Consider the following 23,029-nt stretch of genomic DNA (forward strand, 5'->3'; position numbering starts at 1 on the left):
CAAAACATGCACCTGACTGTCTCCAATTCAAGCAAAACAACCCAGGCATGCAAGGCTTGGGGAAAACCAAATGGTAGCATTCTAAATAATGATAAAAAAATAAAAAAATAAAATAAAATTCCCTTTATTCATTCCATAGGGTAAATTTGTCTCTAGGGTCTATTCCAAGGGAAGGAAGACTGGAATTACCCAGGCGTCAACCGCAGTGCAGCGCCGCAAATTGAACTAGGGTGAGGTGACTTGCTTGAGGCCACACAGTGCAGCGGTGGGTGATTAACTCAGTAACTTTTGGATACAAGTCAAAGTCCGTACCACTGAGCCATGCTGCCCCTTTGATATATATTGTCATTTGAAAAATACAAGTGATGAAGATCGAGGCAGATGCAAAAAAAAATATATTTTTTTTCTAAATGGAAGACTAATAGTGTGAACTGGTCCTGGAGCTTATAAATACCCATGAGGCAGATTCCACCCAATGCCACCTGGAAATAATATGGCCTACTTCACACTCACCTGAAAATCATCCTCACAATACCCTGGTGATAGAACCACCTACATAACCAACCCCTTGAAATTGAAATAAAACCACTTACGCACTCACCTATATTAATAAAACCGTCTTCACATTGACCTGGCTTTAAAATCAACAACATTTTAACTGATTCATAAAACCACCTGCAAACTTCCTCAATGATGAAACCATGTCCAAACTAACTTACTGACAAGAGAAAAAAAAATCATTACTGGGCTCCTTCTTTTTACACGAATAATTTTGACAATATTTCGCACATATATCATTGTTTATGTCGATATCCAATCAGTTTACAGAATGGGGATTGAATTTGTTTTTATTTACCTATTTATCTATCCAGAAATATATCCATTACTATTTTACTACGAGTTTTATGACACAAACTTTTTTGTTATGTGATTAGTTGGACTGCATAAAATTTCTCTGCAAAGGGACAATATATATTATTGTAAAGCATGAAAAATACCAAAATTAAGAACTTTAAAGATGTACTACAGATTACCAAGAAAGAAACAAAATTGTTTTTCTTTTCTTTTGGATATGCACATGTACACCGCCATACTCTGAAAAAAAAAAAAAAAGACATTCAATATTTTGGCCAGAAAACTCGTCTCATTAAATGACCCTTATCTGGGCAAAAACTCTCAAAGATGGGATTTGCGAGTCAGTCTTTCGAGTTTTTGCCAAAAATTGGGGTAATTTTATTTGATCGATATTTCAAGCAGGACAAGTTTTCTGGCCAAATTTTTAGATAAGTTTTTTTTTCTATTTTCTTTCTTTTTGCAAAGAACAGTAGTGCAGTGATCCTCAATCTGACTGATTAAATCGTTTAATTTCAAGACGGAAGAATCCATCCAAGCAATGACTTCCGTGCTCACCTTGTAATAAAACCACCACTGGGCCCCACTCCATTGCCCGAGTCGACCACAACCCTGGGGCCGTTTGTATTGACTTTACCATCCTCAGACGCCTTCCATGTCTTGTCATAATCTGAACCTTTTTCAAAATTCTTGAATCTGCAAAGGGATAAAATCAACGCACGGTTTTACTATAAGATGTGTTTGTTTGTTTGGTTGACTTTTTTGGGGGGTGGGGGGGAGTGGGTTATTGTATAGTGTTTGTGCCAATGAAATGGAAGATAACATAAAAGTCTAAAGAGTTATGATGTAAGACACAATGGAAACGTTCAATTCATATCACCATTGTAGCTGGTCTGAAATGACCTAGAAGTTTTACACTGACACAAGATCTCCCGTCAAGAGGAATACAATCAGATTGATACAAACTAATCATTATGGTAAAAACCTCCCAACAATGGCTTAATCAATTATGGAGAGGCAATTTTCAAGGGGGCGTGGGGGGGGGGGAGGAGAGAGAGAGAGAGAGAGAGAGAGAGAGAGAGAGAGAGAGAGAGAGAGAGAGAGAGAGAGAGAGAGAGAGAGAGAGAGAGAGAAGAGACATCTCTCACAAAAATACCTAATTCCATTGAATTCTTTCCGTCTTAGTAAAACGTTTCTCCATTAAAACTTTTGAATGCTCTTAGCTCCTGCGCGATTCTTTAAAATATTTTGACAAAGCTCTCAGAGTTAAAATGGCTTTCAGTTAAAAAACAAAAAGTAAGGACGTGTTATTAACTTAGAGCCTTTACTCCAAAACCAAAAATAAAAACAAAAAAAAAACATCAAACAATAAAAAAAACAATAAAACAAAAAACAAAAAGAGAAAAAAAAAAAAACAACAAAGAAACAAACAAAAATAACAAAACATTAAAAAACCAAACCCACAACCAAAATATACGCCCAACCTTTTCCATGGTAAAACACAGAGACCGCAGCATTTCTCCAGCCCTTCCAAGTTTTTCTCAGCATCTCTCATGTCCTGGTTGATTTGGTCCATGCCCTCCTCAATGCGATCCAGTTGTTCTGTATAGACAAAAACGGGGATAGAAGAATCAGCATGCGATTCATCAACAGTCAAGGCAGCAATGAGATTGTAGTAAATACCATCACATTCTTAATTTTTATTAAGATATCAGCTTGCTAAAGAATTTGATTTAAAGATTTTTCGACCAACCTCTTACCAGACTTTCAAACTTATTACAATGATATGCTTTATGCATAAACTTAGATACATTTCACTAAGGAAAACAAATTTTAAAATTAAAATCTTAATTTTAAATGTAATGCCATAAAAACTAAGATACACAGAGTGTGAATAATCGACTCACTGAGCTAAGAATAAATAAACTTAAAAAAAATAAAATAATAATAATAATTAAAACTATTCAATTAGGCGAGATTCCAGCTCTGAAATAAGCTCATATCTTATTAATGAACATATGCTTGTTGATAAAGGGGAAACCCGAAACGTCCATTTTATCTGTTTTCATATATTAAATTGAAGCTTATACTCAATTTCACATTGTTAATTATTTCTAATGAACATACATACCAACACCAAAAGAAAAAAATGAATGAGGAGCTAGAAGTTTGGGTCGTAAAAGCATCGTTATGATATCAGGGCAAAGGGGAAGACTTGTATAATTTGTCAGTCATTGTACAACTAATGGATGGAATTGACTAAATTCCAGTTTACAACAATCAACAATGCATTTTTTTTTTAATGAACATTTTATTTCTTTCAATATGGAGTAAAGGGTAATAATAGAAATGGTCTAAAATAAGTTTTATTATTTCTTTCTCTAAAACGACTCTCGAAGAAGAATATCCTTTTTTTTTCACCTATGGATTTACGTATTTTCCCCCCACTAGTTGGTGATTTCTAAAAGACAATGGGGAACAGGTACTTGTGTAAGATAAAAACCTTTTAAAAAATAAAAATAAATAAATAAATAAATAAATAAATAATAATAATAATAATATTAATAATGTTAATGACAATAATACAAAAAGTAAATTGAAAAAAAAAAAGAAGAGAAAACATTGAATAAATACTCAACGAAATACTGTATAAAAATCAACATCTAACAGAGATTTGAATGAAGTTAATTGAAAAGTAGACCCATAAACGTTAAATTGGTGAAAAACAGAAAAAACAAACAACCAAAATGAAATAAACAATTACGTGAGGCTCTTTGAAACAACATGTATCATTAATTTGAATAATTGTTTTACAAGTTGATTGACTGTTTCTCTATAAAACTCTTGAATATGTAAAAGAATAATTGAGTGGAAACTTGAAGAGAACAGTTGAAACAACCAAGGGATAAAGAAAAGACACTTTATATACTAAACTGCACAGACATACATATACACACACACACACAGACATACACAGAGAGAGAGAGAGAGAGAGAGAGAGAGAGAGAGAGAGAGAGAGAGAGAGAGAGAGAGAGAGAGAGAGAGAAAAGAGAGAGAGAGAGAGAGAGAGAGAGAGAAGAGAGAGAGAGAGAGAAGAGAGAGAGAGAGAGAGAGAGAGAGAGAGAGAGATAGAGTACAAAATTACAACAACAAAAAACAAAAACAAAAAAAAAACAAAAAAAACCAACAAAACAATATCAACTAATCAAATACACTAAGAAACAAAAACAACACACACACACACACTCTACCCCTTCCCCCTCCAAACAACACACACACAGACACAAAAACAAAAAGACACCCCCCCCCCCCCCCAAGAAAATAAAAAAAAAAAAAAAAAAAAAAAAAACAAAAAAACAAACATACAATAAAATCACACCATAAAAAAAGCACACTACACATACCCCCCCCCCCCCCCCCCCCCCCCCCCCCCCACCACCACATACCCTCCCATATACACACAGTCACAGAAACGATACACAATACAAAAAAAAGACCCCCCCCCCCCCCCCCAAAAGAAAAAAAAAATAAAGAAAAATAAAAAAACAACAAAAAAACCCTCAACAAAACAACCCAACCCAAACTTGCATCAACACCATCACCACCAGCAGCCAGACTAACCGGGCACAAACAAGAACTGTCATAATCAGATTATTATTTTCCATAAAAGGAAATCAATGATTAACAGGTCAGACCGACCCTTTCTATTAGATGCTGCATAATGACGAGACCAACAACAAAAATGCTATAGAATCTTTATCGAATCCCTATAGAATACCGCGATGAAAGACCGGCGGTGGAAGCGACTGAAACATAAGCCACTTTATTGACAGGGGGAAAAATGCCCCGTGTTTTAGTTTTACAACAACATTTTGACAGTAAAATGTCTCGTGCTTTACAACAACATTCTGTATTCCTTGCTAGCTCATCATAATATTATATTATTTTGTACTGATACTTATATTCTATGGATACTGAACCATATTACACGTATGTTGTTATTCGTTTCTTTGATTCCCCACTTGTAAGGATAAGAAGCAAGACCGATAAAAAAGGACTGCCTAGGGCAATATCGAATTGTCAGATCCAAATAAATAAATAAATAGAATTTTGTAAAAAATGAAAAAAAAAAGAATTAAATAAACACTGTACACCCCGATTTCATATTTTATGTTTATGGGCTAATTCGATTTAAAATAAAATGAAAGAACAAAAAAAAAAAAAAAAGATAGACTTATTAAAAACCAACTAAAAAAAAAACAACAAACAAAAACACAAAACAACAAAAACAAAATAAGAATAACAACCTAAACCAAAATCAAAACAACCCCTCACCCCCCCCCCCCCCCCTCCACCAAAAAAAAAAACAAAACAAAAAACAAAACAAACCACAGAACTAAAAACATTCCCAGAAAACAAAGCAAAGCGACAACACCCCCCCCCCCCCCCCAAAAAAAAAAAAAACAATTTAAAAACAAAATCACCCCCCCCCCCAATAAAACAAACAAAAAATAAACAAAAAACAAAACAAAAACAACATAACCTGCCCCCCCCCCCCCCCCCCCCGAAAAAAATCAACAAAAATAAATAAACACACAAATAAACCCAAAAGACAATTTTAAAAATCGAAAAAAGAAAAATCAAAACAATAAAAAAGAAATTTAAAAAAAAACAAAAAACACACACACGAAAAAAGCAAACCCAACTTGACCTTATTTCCTGATGAAAGATCAATACAGTATCAGTAATAGTAATATTATATCACAATACTAGTTTTAGGTTGGGAAAAAGTAGATGGAAAATCCAATTGGACATTATCTGGAACCACTTTGCTTTCCCCCGCCCCCTCCTTCCATCAATCTAAATAATAATTTTTTAAAAGCCTTACGAAAAGAAGAAGAAGAAGAAGAAGAAGAAGAAGAAGAAGAAGAAGAAGAAGAAGAAGAAGAAGAAGAAGAAGAAGAAGAAGAAGAAGAAGAAGAAGAAGAAGAAGAAGAAGAAAGAAGAAGAAAGAAAGAAGAAGAAAGAAGAAGAAGAAGAAGAAGAAGAAGAAGAAGAAGAAGAAGAAGAAGAAGAAGAAAAGAGAAGAAGAAGAGAAGGAGAAGAAGAAGAAGAAGAAGAAGAAGAAGAAGAAGAAGAAGAAGAAGAAGAAGAAGAAGAAGAAGAAGAAGAAGAAGAAGAAGAAGAAGAAGAAGAAGCCTCTTCTTTGTTCCTATTGAAATACAGGTCAGATTTTCTAAAAATAGTGATGTCTGATCATCGATTGATATCGTGGTGTGCGAACAAACAAGTTTAAGGTGTTGTAGTACATATTGCATTTTTTCATTGGTTTGGAATTATTAAATGAGTTATTTTTATATCTAAACCCGTGATAGAATTCCTTTATTCCACCCCTCAAAGTAATTTTCTTTGATATTTCACTATAATTTGTAAAAATGCTTCATTTTTCAAATAATTCAGGTTATCTATGGGTAGGGATGATTAAAGCCTTGCCCAGGGGGGAAATCCCCGACGAAACGTCAGAGATGGATGCCAATTTGGTACTTTTAATGCCTATTTTTTTTTAAATGGTCATTAAACAAACTAAAACGTCCCGTCTCGACACTACCATGAAAATGGGATAAGAAATCCAAAATTATTATCCACTTCTACGGGGATTTACTACTAGAAAATGCGATGCCTCTAAAATTTTTGCATTTGCATAGACCATTCCGAATTTTCCAATAATTTGTTTGGCATTTTTTCCTAAATTAACCTGGCACTGGAACATCGTCTGACTGTCTAGACATAATATGCCGGCTATTTTCTGTTGTTGTGTGCATTCTTCTTTCAATTTTGGGTATTGTTTTCGTATTAGCGGTGTAAATCAATTAAGGCACAATGAAATTCAAGTTAGCTTATTTATTAATTGTAAATATGTTCAAGCCATGTGCGAGTGAGATTATATTACGATTCTTTCATTTCTTTGTATTAAACGAGTTATTTTTATCGTGCCCAATAACACCACGAGCTTGCGAGTAGGTATGTGTTATTTCACGATAAAAATAAAATATAACGAGTTAAATAAATACAAAGAAATGAAAGAATGCGTTTATTCCACCTTTCCAAGTAAGATTCTTATTCTTAGATATTTCGTGACCGACAGTATGGTATTAGTAATTCGATTCGCCATAACTTGTATTTTTCTCAATCTCCTTGAATGACAAATTGACCCAAAAAAAGGGAAGAAAAAAAAGTAGGATTTATAATCATGCGTACCAAATTATTATTTTAAATCGCCAATCAACTGTCTTTAACACTATATTTTAAACCAATAAAATGTACGCAAATATTCTGTAAGCCTTGAATTTTTTATTTTTTGTATTTAAAGCATTATTAAACGATTACGTCTTTACTAAGAAATGATATGGTTTTCTAATGGAAGGGGTGGAATAATGTATTCATTTTAACCATTTTGTACTCGTATTTTCTTAGACGTGAGCAAAAGGCGTTAAATTTAATATTTATTCTTTATAAAATATTTTTAATAAAACCTAAATCAGCAAATTATTGACTTTGAGGAAAGTCCGCGTGGACTCGATCTTTCGGCTCTCTGGTCGATATATTATTTCCGGATATCGATTAAAAGCCGTATATTATTAGGAAAATATCGCGCTATGTAACGACAAATAAACATCCTAACGGTTCCCTTGCTTTGGACAATAAAAACACCCGTCCATCATCATGAATTGAGACGAGTTGGATTGGAAGACGACTTAAATGGTTCCTTGCAGACGGAATGTCGGGATATTGATTATACATACATCTCTATATATATATCCTATCCAATACATATCCTATACCGAAACGAGCACAATTATGATTTGAGTTGAGGAACTGCAGAAGCGGATCGGCCACAATCAATATATCCTAATTTTAAGATTAAAAAAAACAACAAAACAACACACAATCAACAAAAGTAAATGTACGATTTCCGCCATTGCATCAATGAATTATGAATTTAAAATGTTTCAGACTTGATGCAGAATAATAACATTAATTTAACCCCCTACCCCAACCCCCACCAAAAAAAAAAAAATCCTCTAAACTTTGGTTAAAAATACGAATCTTGAAGGAAAATAATCTGAACGTAGCCAATTTTGGCCACAGAACCGATTAAAATCTTTTATTTTATAAAAAGAAAATCATGGTAAGAGATTTTTGTTATCTTGAGACTGATTCGGCATGCGAGTCAATCTATGATGGTGTAGAAATTGGATTTCTAACCATCTTTGAACACCACACTCTGCTGAATCGGAAGGCCCAGGAATGAGCAAGCCTGCTCAAGAAATTTAAATTTAAAATATATTATTTTCCCTCACCCATTCCATCACGTGATTATTTCATTTGTTCACACGCTTCGGGTCTACAACACTCGAATTTTCCGCCCAGGTCAACATGCTCTGATTGCAGAGCAGACGACAGGAAAGTTCTCACAGGTCATGCATGCATGGCGGATTGATATGCCAAACATTGATTAGTGACATTATAAATACCTGGTACTTTTGTGTTGCTGACTGGATGATTCCAAACCATTTGCACCAGAGCAAGATTGGCGGATGTAGAGATTAACTTAGCCCCCTCCCCTCTCTCAATAACCAAAAAAAAAATTATTTTAAAAAAGCAAATAAAAAGCAAACACACAAATACAGTGCTCACTCGGTGCAATGGACACATTCACACGTTACTTCAATGTGTAAACCCAGTTTTGTCTTTATAAAATTGTATCTTTGGCCATAATATTTGCATTAAACCTGGCCTTCTCGACGGGATGTGACGATAACAAACGCCGGGATTGGGAGCGCTGTACTGTAAGGCCTTTTATTGAGTTACTGGACTACGGAAGTAGGTCTGGCATATATCATCAGACTTTGGGAAAATTATCCTTCGAGGAAAAGCGCAAGGAAGGAAATGGAAGAGGCAAAAGAAAGACACCACACACTGAACCGGGACTGGAGTATGTGCCTACTACTATTTTCTTCATGGAGATAGTTACGAAATTTGATAAGACTATGAATAGCGAGGGATGGGCACGACTACAGACACCATCAGAACCAGGCGATGGATTGGTTTGGACATGTCTGCATGATGCCAAAGGACTACATCCCGAGAACAGCACTGGACTCCACCAGGAAAAAGGTGACATAGGGAAACCTGGAGAACTCGAGGAAGCTGAAAGCCTGGAGTCACAGCCTGCAGACTGTGACGCATGCAGCGAAAGACCGAGAACGTTGGCGATCACTTGCTGTTGCCTCAAGAATCAGACGGCACAGAGAGGATTGAGCAGAGAGCATGCAAACAATGGAGTCAGCACTCAGCGCCCTCGTCTTATACTTGTTCCTATGCTCTCTGGGATTGAGTGAGTGATGGAAAGAGAGTCTTTTCAACTTCTTAAGAACATTCGTGAGGATTAAAGCTACTACTACTATCTCTAGCTTATGGTATTGGCTTTTTGTTACCGCCGACATCTAAATCTGAGTGAATATCTATCAGTTATTTTATTCTTCACTAAAAGGTTACTCCCGACTTCATAACAGCATAACATTTATAACAAGCGCATGCATACGCACAAAATCAAGTTCGTCCTAGTCGACTGCTGTATCAGCAGCTTCAACAGCCCACTCGAGACAGCTTCATTGAATATCCCGTTTCCATAATGTATCCAAGACCCGAGACCCATCGACAACAAACCACTTCCTGATAGACAAGTACGTCGACTATCAGATTACTGTCGCGTGGACATGATGCCACTCATAAAAAACAAAAACAACTTGATATTTCTATGGAAAAAACCCCCCCCCCCCCCCTCCCATTAAAAAATACAAAACAAAAGAAAAACAAAACAACTACACAAAAATAAAAACTCATAAATAGCTCTTTCAAAAAACCCAAACAAACCAACACCCCCCCCCCCCCAAGAAAAAAACAAACAAACCCGAAATAAACAAACAAGCGAAAAACAACCCCCACCCACGCCAATAAAAAAAACGACAAAACAAAACAAACAAAAAATCAAAACAAGACACTTATAAGTTTAGGGGTCTAAAGCCTTCAATCTCCGGGTTATTTAATCATATTGCATTAACGTGATAGTTTTAAGTGTTGATAATTGAGCATCACGCTATGACAAGCAATGCTTTCCACAGTGGGGAATTCGGATGCCAGAAAAGTGGATATAAATCATAAAACTATTAGACTTAAGAAAAAACAAACAACCAAAACTTAATTTTTAAAAATAATTAAAATTAACAGCAACAAATTAAAAAAAAAATTTAAAGGAGAGATTGTCATTTGAATCAGACAGATGTTATGGGGAAACGGGGCTCAGCGGTATATCTTTGCTTCGTAATCGTAACCGAAAAGTACTGAGTTCAACTACTCGCAACGCTGTGTGGCCTTGAGCAAGTCACCCAGCTCTAGCTAACGTCGAGGCGCTGCACTGCGGTTGACGCATCGGTCATTCCAGTCTTCCTTTGGAAGACCCTTAAGAATTATTTCCCCTTAGGGATGAATATTACAGAAGACCTCAATTATTTTTTTTATTTTACAACGAGGGAAAAATTTGTGGTCACTTCAAGTTAAGGTTGATTTTGGCAAACCTACACTTTAGAAATAATTGTCATGACACAGCATACTACTCTTAATCTTTGTTTACACACTGTGTATCTAAAAGCACCTTTCTAAACTTGACTATAATCACGTATTTACACCAAACGCAATAAGCAAGAGAATTTTTAATTTTTTTACCAACATCATCATAATCATAAACTCTAGCTAGATACATAGACACGCTTTTCCATTTCGAACTAACGCAAAAACAGAACGTCCCTAATTTATAATAATAATAATAATAATAATAATAATAATAATAATAATAATAATAATAATAATAATAATAATAATAATAATAATAATAATAATAATAATAAAATAATAATAATAATAATAATAATAATAATAATAATAATAATAATAATAATAATAATAATAATAATAATAGTAATAATAATAATGATGATGGTGACATCATCATCACATCTCCTCCACCTCCCTCCATATTTGTTCAATCAGTTTAAACGTATATTATTGTGCGTCAGTCCACCAAAAGGACAAGAAACAAACAAACAAACAAACAAAATGAAAGGGTGTTATCTCTCAACATCCATTTTGTTGATGCTTGGTGCAAGATCCAGTGCATTGATTTTCTTTTTCCTTGTGTATGTTGTGTTGTCTTTTTTGCTTTGCATTCCTCGTTCCATGTTGAATGCGATCTCTTCCGCATTTGAAAAGCAAAGGAGACAGATTGGCTACAGGACGGATAAACGTGTCTGCTGGTTTTTTAAATTTTTGTTTTGTTGTGGTTCTTTTCTTTAAACATTTTTTTTTTTACATTGGCCAGATAATTATAGACTCGTGAAAATACCGCTTATTAATAATGATGATGATGATGATGATGGTGATGATGATGTTAAAAGTAGTAGTAGTAGTAGTAGTAGTAGTAGTAGTAGTAGTAGTAGTAGTAGTAGTAGTAGTAGTAGTAGTAGTAGTAGTAGTAGTAGTAGTAGTAGTGTGTAGTAGTAGTAGTAGTAGTAGTAGTAGTAGTAGTAGTAGTAGTAGTAGTAGTAGTAGTAGTAGTAGTAGTAGTAGTAGTAGTAGTAGAAGTAGCTATGATGATGGTAATAATAATAACAACAACAATAACAACAATAACAATGATGATGATAATAATGATGATAACAACAACAACAGCAATAATAATAATAATAATAATATAATAATAATAATAATAATAATAATAATAATAATAATAAATAAAATAAAATAATAATAATAATAATAATAATAATAATAATAACATACCCAAACATCACGTGCAATAAAAATATTATACTTAACACTTACTTGTAAACAGCAAAGATTATTAGGACAGACTAATATAAAAACAAAAATACAACACAACAATGCCTAAACTTATAGAAATAAACAATGATAGATACAACACACACACACACACACACACACACACACACACACACACACGCACACAAACAAAAAGAAAAAGTCAATTTTAAAAATCGAACGAAATAAAAACTGTGACGTTTCATTCAATTTCTTCTTTAAAAACAGTTTGTTCATTCGTCAGGAAGATTAGACAAGCGCATTAAACATGGTAATTCCATGGAAATGCGTGAGTATAAATGCTCATATCTACACTTTTCAAAAGTGAAATCGATCAAGATTATTATGGGTATACCTGACCTGTCAAAGTCATGAATTTTTCTTACTGACATATTTTGTTAGGACTTCAATGATTAGAAGAGTAATTAAAAACTACAACTAAATATTAAAACATAACCAATGCCTTATGTAATTATCCATTTCGTTTATTTCTATAAAATACAAACATAAATAAATAAATAAATAAATCAGTCGGACGTGACATTTGACCTCTTCAGCAGATCGGTTGATATAGCACTATCCATGGGCTCAGTCAGACAAGTTGCTAAACGTTAAACGCAACATCTCGACCAACTCTCGGCCAACTAACTCGAGAAGCGGTAACACAATATTATCATTGTGCATGTAGTTCAGTGGACTTAAAATAATTTTTGTCTTCAATAATAAAATAGAATTTACACATTTATAATGTCTTAATTAAATAAGGCCTAGCTTTTCACAAATTGCTAGCGAGCTAGATCTGATCTCTTTAAGAAAAAGAACAAAAACACGTCAATTAAAAATGAAGATTTATATTTAAGAAGATACTACGAGGAATGACCATGTAAATGTACATCACAACCAAACAGGCTGCTTGAAAAGGCTATGTGAGTAAATGTATCTGTGTGTGAAATTGTAAGCATATATAATAATATATGTGTGTGTGTGTGTGTGTGTGTGTGTGTGTGTGTGTGTGAGTGTTTGTTTCTTCGTATGTGTTCTCAAAATTATCAACGAATGAATGTTTGTTGTAGTGTGTAGTGTATGACAATTATTAATATTGTACAGCGCCGCTGAGCACTGATATGGAAGCTGAGCGCTAGATAAGTAACTTATTATTTTATTACTATTACTACTACTACTACTATTATTATTATTATTATTATTATTATTATTATTATTATTATATTATTATTATTATTATTATTATTATTATTATTATTATTATTATTATTATTATTATTATTATTAGTGTTACTGACTTCGCTGTTGACCATTGAATAAGAAAAGATGAAAGAATTTGATTTCAAGCAGAACTGCAGAAAATTCCAAAATAAAGAAAAACGACTCAATTTTGCTTTATGGAATTGATATAAAATATTGGAAATATATGTTTAAAGCAACCCATAATCCAAATGTCAAGCCTTTACCACTCTATTTTTATTGGTGAAAATAAGAAGTTAATTGTTGTTAGATTAAGTCCAGCAAAACAAACAAAAAAAAAAAAGCAACGATAATAATAATAATAATAATAATAATAATAATAATAATAATAATAATAATAATATAATAATAATAATAATAATAATAATAATAATAATAATAATAATAACAATGACAAAATAAGAGGAAAAATGTAGTTTTACACAAAGACGTAAAATTCTCAATCCATTTAATATTTATTACAAACGGCCCATCAAAAGTTTAAATGTCATTTCCGACCGGATCAATGCGAACAATTAACAAAATAATGTTCGAAAGGTTATAAATAAGATGGTCATTATTAGATTCAAGTGACAATGTATTTATTAGCTCTAATGAACAAATACCTACCACCCTGTTCATCGAGCATCACTATAGTTCTCACACCGACGTCTTGAGACTACCGACCACAACAAGCAATCAATCACGACACAAAATATGGAACAAAGGAAATAAACAAAATAAAATAAAATAAAATAAATGAATTAAAAAAAATAATAATAAACGACGAATGACTAAATATGTGGCTCACCGCCTTAAAACGGTATTAATAGCCGGAATGTGGATTTAGACGCTAATAATGAACACTTTTGAATTTATCGTCATAATGAGGATAATAAACATTGGGCTAAGTTTAATAATAAACGTTTCGTTTCATTAAGGACAACTGATCCAGTTTTTTATTGTGGTAAAAACGAAATTATCCAACGTGCACTTATTTGCAGGTCTGATAACCCAATTCATTGTGGGCTCATTGTTGTAATGGAAATCTCAAAAAATGACGCAAAATATCGTCCATTACAACAACAATGTTAAACTTGGCCTATAAGTAGGTTCGGATGCCAGACCTGCATATAAGATGCAAACGTCGAAATTATCGCATTTCTAGCCATTGACCAAAAAATCATTGAAATAAATCAAGTTTTAAGATCTTGTTTATCCTGACAAAATACCGAATATGAGCGGTGTACCACATATTGTATTATTGGTTGGGAAAAAAAATCTAAATCACGACAAAATTGAATTCCCAAATTAATATACAAAATATATACAATAGTATATACTACACATGCATGCATTATACTACATCGACATTAAGACAAAGAAAAACAAAATAGTTAGAATAATTAATATTATGAATGCATTAATTATAACATTATGAACTAAGAGGATATTATCTACGATGGGAAGGGAGGCAACCATTCATGAGATCTCAGGGAGTATACAAAGACGTCCACAGAATTGTCTCATTATTCATCTGCTGCCTAATTCTGTCCCTTGATTGTTTCACAATCTCAAATGACAATAAAGCTGACGGAAACTTTTCAAAGAGGCAAATGAAGGAACTGGTATAAGATAAAGGTCTGAAACAGTGTGTATGAAACAGTGCCAGACAAAGCAAGAATGAAAAATACAAGAAAAAAAAATATCCCAAAAGACTGATTTAAAAAAAAAAGATATTTTTGGAATTGCTTTTCTCTTGTATTTTCCTTTTTTTTTTTTTTTTTTTGCTTAGTCTGGCACTGTTTCAAACACACTTTATCAGATCTTTAAATGACGAAACACACGGGATGGATCGTCATCTACGGGTTTGCATGAGTTGGTGTGATTTGTGAGCTTCGCACACTCGTGAAAACCATCAAGCTTTGAGAATATGTTGTTGTTTACGTCCAGGTAGTTGTCCTTATAACGGTATTCAATGTATTGGACACCAGCAACAAAGGGACGGAATCGGTGGCAAACGCGATCGATGAATACCGGCGTGCACGTATTTGCAGGTCTGACTACCGAACGCAATTCAATTATAGACTTGATATAATATTTGTTGGTTTGAGAGTATTTCCATCACACCAATGAGGTCACAACAATTTTGGGTTATCAAACATTCAAATAAGTGCTGCCGTATAATGATCCCCCCCCCCCCCCCTCCCCCGCACCCCCTCAGAAATGGTGCTGGACAAAATTACTGAATTTCATTTCTATCTTATCCCTTTTTATCATTTTCATTTCTACATGCCCCCATTAGCCATACCATCAAATTGTTTTGTGTAAAAAAAATATGGCAGACAACAGAATTGATCTACAACAAAGAATATTATTCTTTTTACAAATAGTTTAAAAAGCCAACCGGCCCTAACCCCCCCCCCCCCCTTTCCCAAAACAACCGTAAGGAGGACATGTGACTAAAACTGACTGCCTTTTTTCACGAATAATAATAATAATAATAATAATAATAATAATAATAATAATAATAATATAATAATAATAATAATAATAATAAAATAATAATAATAATAATAATAATAATAATAATAATAACAATAATAATAATAATAAATGTAAAGCTAGAAAAGTGACCAGTATGAGATGCAAACATTTTTTTTCTTCTGTTTTCTCATTTTTATTTTTATACTGACAAGTCTAAGTCAGAGTTTTAACAATTGGCAGAAATGAACAAGCTGTCGTCAATTTGAAAGGAACATGTCAATTTTTAATCTCGCTCGGCCACATCACGCAAATCCCACTTATGTTGTTTTTGGTCCCACTCGGGGCGTTTCTACAAGCAGGTGTTAATTTCAAATCCATTGAAATGACTTCAAATATCCGATGAATGATAATAATATAATAATAGAGATGATACACACACACACACACACACAGAGAGAGAGAGAGAGAGAGAGAGAGAGAGAGAGAGAGAGAGAGAGAGAGAGAGAGAGAGAGAGAGAGAGAATAAACAGACATAAATAATTCGATCACAATATTCTCAATAACACTAACACTATCATCATGCGTGCGAGCACACATACGTATGCATGCCCGGGCACGCACAAAAGCTGGGGATCTGTAAAAGAGACCAGTTATATTAGTATGAGATGTAAGAACAAAAAATATTTTTTTAAAAAGAAGACTTAATTCAAAAAAAAAAAGAAAATAAAAGAAATAGAAAATTGTCAATCTGGTATATTGCAGGAGGAAATCTAAGTAGTTTCTTTTTTTCCTTAAGTAAGAGAGAGAGAGAGAGAGAGAGAGAGAGAGAGAGAGAGAGAGAGAGAGAGAGAGAGAGAGAGAGAGAGAGAGAGAGAGAGAGAGATAGATAGATAGATCATAATACATTATAACAAATGTTACAAACTGAGAGTAAGATAAGCGTGGAAAGCCGATATGTTGGACATGTCCGTAAGTCAGTGATCTGCTTCATGGGAGTACATACTACAGTATGAAGAGAGAATGAGAGAATGTGTATCGAGTGCTGGTGTGTGGATAAAAAGACTTCCATGCTGCGGGTTCGTGATTCCAGGCTAACCACTCCGACGTTGTCTGAAAATAAAAAACCCCAAAAACCAAAGCACATTTTTTAAAAAATTGGCCATAAAACTCTTCCTTCAAATATGGGTCGATTAAAATGACCCAGTTTTGTTAAAAACTCTTAATTCCGGTACTTCACTTAAGTTTTAGGTTTGAAGTGTTTCTGCCCAGATGATGGTCTTTTAAATCGATCGATATTTGAAGGACGAGTTTTCTGGCCAAATTGTTAAAAATGTGTTTTAAAACTTATTTTTCAGAGTACAACAGACTCTCCATACGTGTTGCCGCACTACCTACTTACTAAATAAAGGAAGGGGTACCCATTTGATCGCATAAAGCACTGGTTACCATGGAAAGGTGCCCAGACAATGGAGGTTAATTCCCTTGTCAAGAATAGCGGAACTTGAATAGGAAACGGAACAAAGTACGAGTTATTGGACAAGAGGGTAGATGATGGAAATAATGAATGATGACGATGATGATGACGATGATGGAGATTATAGTGTACCTAAATTGGCCGTGGGCGATACAGCCCATTGTTGTCGGCAATGCTATCAAGATGATATAGACGACATAATGGACTGCAGAGAGAATAGTGCCACCCGTATTTCAAATCACGACCCAGGCAAAACTGACAGACAAGAGAGAATAATATAATATAATCTATAAAAGCACGCCGCTTTACGTCCATGGAATTGCTAGGAAATAGAATTAACGAAAACTGGGCCAATGAGAATCTACGAATGATAAGCATGACTTGACTAACTCGAGCGAAATAGTGAAAATGAAATTGATACCAATAGAATTTAATTCGGTGACCGATTTCGAGAAACAAACTGAGCGGGTTCAAGTCACAAAACCGTTAAACTTAGGCATTTATGAACTAAGGGAGCGGGCACTGGTGTAAGATAAAGATCTGAAAAAGTGTAACAGTGCCAGACAAAGATGAAAGATAAATACAGGAAAAAAATCACCCCCCCCCCCCCCCCCCCCCGCTTAATAAAATGGGATGTTTCTTTCTTTTTTCTCTTGTATTTTTGTGCGGCTATATGGTCTAGTGGTATGGCCCTCGCTTTCGGATCGGAAGGTCCTGGGTTCGAGCCTCGCGGCGCATAGTGGAGCCATTGGAAAGGCTCTTTACTTACATTTTCTCACCGTACTCAGGTGTAAACTGAGTACATGGCCGTTAACATCGTTGTCTCTGTCGGAAAAAAAAACTGTAATGTCGCCTAAATGGCGTAATGTTTCGTTTAAATGTTACGTGTTGCTGTTGGTCAGGGAGTTTTTGTAAAGCGCTTAGAGAACGTTTAGTGGATATTGCGCTATATAAAAGCTCACGTTTTTAGTTGCTGTTTTGTTTTGTTTCTGCCTAATCTGGCACTGTTTTATATCGATCTTTTTCAGATCTTTCCTTTGTGACCGAAACATTTTTGGCACTAAAGAAGTACACTCTCGACAAATCTTCATCTTCTCTCTCTCTCTCTCTCTCTCTCTCTCTCTCTCCCTCTCTCTCTCTCTCTCTCTCTCTCTCTCTCCACCCCCTCCCTCCCCCGCCCCTTTTTCATCATTACAACACATCGAGAGAAGTAAAAATAGGGACAGTCAAGAAACCAGTACAGAGAGTAGCTAAATAGAAAACACATCCACACTTATTCAATGAACGATGGCCGTAATAACACAGTCCCAGCGGACGTGCCCGTACGAGCATTGTGTTCTTACTCAAATCGACAATGTAGATGTAGACAAGAAGCAAACTGACCATTACCCGATGATAGCTAGAACAGACAACCGAGTTTTCTAGAGCGCAATATCCACTAAACGTGCTCAAAGCGCTTTACAAGGGGTCCCTGGCCAACAGCCACACTTACCGTATAAGACGAGACATGAAACACGTTATAAGATATTACATTTTTTTTTCGACAGAGACAACGCTGTTAACGAAACCAGGACCTTCCATTCCAAAGGCGAGTGCCATACCACAAGACCACACACACACACACACACACACACACACACACACACACACAAATAATCTACGACATGAGCAAAGAAAATAAAGACTACCGTCTGAAAAGGGGGATGCCCTGTGAAGGGGGTTGGTTTGTTTTGTTTCTAAAACTTTCAAGACGCTTGCAACACTTTTAGGTAATTGCAACGCCAGTATAATCGAAGATGGGATAGTAAAAGACAAACAAATAAACCAATTATAGATTTACAATTAAAGCATCTGAGAAAAGGCCAGACAAAGAGAACTGGATCAAAAAGAGAACAGAGCAAAATTCCAAGAGCAAGCTATCAGTGTGCTTTGCTTGAACCACCTAAAAGTTCCATCCAGACACAAGGACAGGGTCCCATAAAGAGGAATAGACTCTGATGTTTACAAAGCATGATATTCAAACAAAACAAAAACAATTACAGTACATAACAGAGGTTTACATGAAAAACAATACGATCTTCCAAAACGAATACTATACACTTGACTGTTTCCCTCTCAGCCAAAAAAAAAAAAAAAAAAAAAAAAAAAAAAAAAAAAAAACAACAACAAAAAAAACAAAACAAAAAAAAAAACAAAAAAAAAAAAAAACACAAAAAAACTCCGGCCACGGCCAGCTAGGACAAAACCAAATAATCTCATTCCAAGGCAAAGACAGAAAGCTACTCGGAAAACATTAGGCCCATGGAGCCGGGGTTTATCCCGGTTTCTATAGCGTGAAACGGACAATAGCAATTTCTTGCTGCCCCTTGGATAGGACTCTAGTCAATCGCAAAAGTACTTTCCGTCAGATCTAACAGACCCCAGCTGTCCAATCACTGCTGGGTGGACAGGGAGGTCAGAAAAAAAAATATATTGGCTGCATCCGGGATCAACCTCGGTCCCTTTGATGGTGAAACGAGTGCTCTATCAACTCAGCAGTCGTGACCCCCCCCCCCCCCCCAAGGAATTAAAAGCTCAGGTTTATGTCCACACTTTGCCTTGCATTATAGACACTGCAATAACTTCATATTCTGTCTCCGCTGATAATAATATCAATATTTTCCCCCCGAGAGAAATCACCTGGGATCAACGCAATATTGCATGCACGCATAAGACAGATACAATTAAGAGACGCCGTTTCCATTCTTGGAGTAATTAAGTAGTTAATTCTTCCCCCTGTGAGTATTGGCAGTGGAAATGGATTATTAAGACCTGAAAATTGATTTCTTTTATTAATCATTATAATCACGACAGAGTGCCGAGCCAAAAATGGTAACAATCTAAATTAGGATGAAAAAAAAAGGAAAGAAAAGAAAAGAAAATGAAATAAATAAACAAATACCATTGTAATCAACCATAATAAACAGAAATTAGGCGACATTATTATTATTATTATTATTATTATTATTATTATTATTATTATTATTATTATTATTATTATTATTATTATTATACGCCCTTCCGACACGACATCATAAGATATCGTCGCCTAGACATTCCACGAAGGAATATAGAGAATTCATCAAACAAGATGTCTGATGTCAACAGAAATCACCCATGTAGTCCAAGTGAGCAAATTGGGGGTTAATAATCTTGCCCAAGAAAGAAACAAACGAAAATGCCTGAAACGGGGCTCGAACCCGGAACCTTCCGAGCAATGCCTTAACCACTCGGCCACTTCGCAACAATATTATGTGATCAAACGCCTCAAAACAGTATCATATCGAAGTGAACCTGACATCTGTAACTGAACTTGAAGCTGAACGTAAAAATTTATTTTTTTAAAAAAAAAGGGGGGGGGGGGTGGTGGCCGAGTGGTTAAGGCATTGCACTGTGACTGGGAAGGTCCCGGGTTAGATCCCTGCTTCAGGCACTTTCCTTTTTTTTTTCCTTGGACAAGATTATTAACCCCCAATTTGCTCACTTGGACAACATGGGTGATTCCTGTTGACATCAGACATCTTGTTTATTGAATTATCTATATTCCTTCGTGGAATGCCTAGGCGACGATATCTTATAATGTCGTGGCGGAAGGGCATAATTATTATTATTATTATTTTTAAAAAATTTGATTCAAAATATTTGCCTTTATTAATTAATGAAAGAAAATCGATTTTCCTTTCTTTGTGCCGTTATGTGATCTTGTCATATGACACCCGCCTTCGGGCCTGAAGCGGCGCATCGTTAAGTCCTGGAAAAGGCTCTTTTCTCACATTCTCACACCGTACTCAGGTATAAATGAGTACATGGCCATTATCATTGCCTCTGTCAAAGAATAAATTGTAAAATGGCCAAGCCAAACTCCTACACATTAAATGTTGCTGTTGGCGAGGGAACCCTTGTAAAAAGCGCTTTTGAGCCCGTTTAGTGAATAGCGCGCTATGTAACTGCTCAGCTTTCTCAAGCTTCGAAAAAGTTAAATGTCCGCCTAATTGGCTTCAGTATTCTGATGTCAGGTCGCCCAGCAACGGCGGACATCGTGGTTCTAAACAAAGAAAATATGTACTTTTTATTCTGCATGCTGGCTAGAACTTTTCTTATGTCTTGTGATCAGAATGTGTAAAAGTCAAAACATGACCGGATTTATAATGTTTTTTTCCCCCTCTGGATACACTTTTATGCTCGTCGGAGAAATATTTCATAAGGCCGTCCGCCATTGTTCCGATAGTTTAGAGCCAGTTACTCAGTTACCATGCGTCATTACGAGGGAAGTGACGTTACGACTGTTGAAGAGTATTCTGACTTTTAAAAATATTTTAATGCAACTTTCTTCATCAATCCGTGCATAATGGCCGGTTTGAGGCCTGTGGATCGTATGTCGATGGTTAACCCTTTAACATCGAGAAGAAGTGAATACTAAGCTGCTAGATTCTGTGGACTGCAAAAAGCAATGAACAAAAAAATGAATATAACCGCTTCAAAATAGAAATAGAACAAAATATCAAACACTGAACGTCATTTCAAGATCCGTTTTACTTACGAAACGTATTTCTCTGCCATCGCCTGACTTTTAAGTGACGTATTAAACGTTTGTTATTATTATTGGCTGAAGACGGGTTTGGTATCCGAAACGTTCCGTATTTGTTATATTGCTCTTTCCTTTTTTTTAAGCTTTTTTTTAAACTTCGAGACTAAACTTTTTTCAAATCAAAACCCTTTCTCCTAATTTATCCGGCGATCATTTCAGACTTAACCGATTTGATTTCATCGAAACCTGTAGACCAGAATTGCCTACTTCAAAAAGTAAAAATTCGTAGTTTTTAGGAGCAAAAAAAATAGAAGTTCCCTTAGTTAACTTTATATATCAACATTTTACCTTCACAAGGAGCAAATAACGCCTTAAAACCATGTCGTCTGACATCAATGTTCCCTTCTAATAAGTTTTAATGACTTAATGAGATATCTACTCGTGTTCTTGATATTGAAGTTCAAATTTAGTAATTCTACGAACGTTTCGTAGCAGTTGGCCGGTCTGTGGTAGACCCATCGGGGTTACTGCCCATTGGTTAATATTTAATTCAGAAAAGTGAGTGGAGCAGGCACTTATGTTGATAATAACAAGAAATGAAGTGAGTAAGAAAAAGCCAGAACACAACAGAGAATAAAAACTTCGCGGCGGCGATGGGGGCTCGAACCCGCAACCTTACTGGTACGACAACGACTGGCCGGGGAGATCGTGACTCTACCGTATAAGCTATCCACGACCCTCGAATCGTTCGACCTTACTGCCCGTGGATAGCTCATACGGTAGAGTCACGATATCCCAGGCCAGGCGGAGTTGTACCAGTATGGTCGCAGGTTCGAGCCCACCATCGCCGCCGCGAAGTTTTTTCTCTCTGTTGTCTTCTGGCACTTTCCTACTCACTTCATTTCCTGCCCATTGGTGAAAACGGTAAGAACAGTCGTCAGATTAGAGTTTTAGCCAAGGAGAGAAACAGCAGATGGCGGACGCTCATGGGGGGCCTATAACCCGAGAAGATGAAAAGAGGATTAAGGTTAAGAAAAGCTCAGGTTAGAGTAAATTTGTTTTCAGTCTTTAAAGGGTTATATACGACGTGTACATATATGCAGGTCTGACATCCGAACCCAAGTATGGGCCTATTTTAACATTGTTTGTAATGGACAATATTTTGCGTCATTTTTTCCGAGATTTTCATTACAACAATGAAACCATAATGGATTGGGTTATCAGACCTGCAAAAAAGTGCATGTCGGTTAAATACATTATCATTAAGTCAAGACTGGGGAAAAAATTATATTATTACACAATGCGTTGATTAAAAATATGGAGAATATATAAAAACATATAATTATTAAATATGTGTTTACTACAGGGCTGACTGATTGGTAATTTACAAGCATTGTAATCAAAACAAATGAACTTAAAGGGAGATTATAATATAGTATTCATACTATAATATCACGATGTGAGTACTG

General features: G+C 35.2%; 1 protein-coding gene across 4 annotated transcripts in view; it reads right to left on the minus strand.

Annotated features, from left to right (window-relative positions):
- Positions 1-23,029, minus strand: part of LOC144962608 (synaptosomal-associated protein 25-like) — a 75,077-nt gene that overhangs the window by 11,923 nt on the left and 40,125 nt on the right. For 2 of the 4 annotated variants that reach the window (XM_078895694.1, XM_078895695.1), the window contains exons 4-6: positions 13,663-13,711; positions 2,337-2,454; positions 1,411-1,548 (exon numbers count right to left, since the gene is read on the minus strand). In XM_078895694.1, coding sequence (XP_078751820.1) covers positions 1,411-1,548; positions 2,337-2,454; positions 13,663-13,711 — 305 coding nt within the window. The remainder of the gene's footprint in view (positions 1-1,410; positions 1,549-2,336; positions 2,455-13,662; positions 13,712-23,029) is intronic. The other 2 variants (XM_078895696.1, XM_078895697.1) reach the window with 1 other exon arrangement.

Source organism: Berghia stephanieae, chromosome 1 (assembly GCF_034508935.2).
Source record: "Berghia stephanieae isolate SIO BIC M18660-M18661 chromosome 1, UCSD_Bste_1.3, whole genome shotgun sequence".
NCBI lineage: Eukaryota > Metazoa > Mollusca > Gastropoda > Nudibranchia > Aeolidiidae > Berghia > Berghia stephanieae.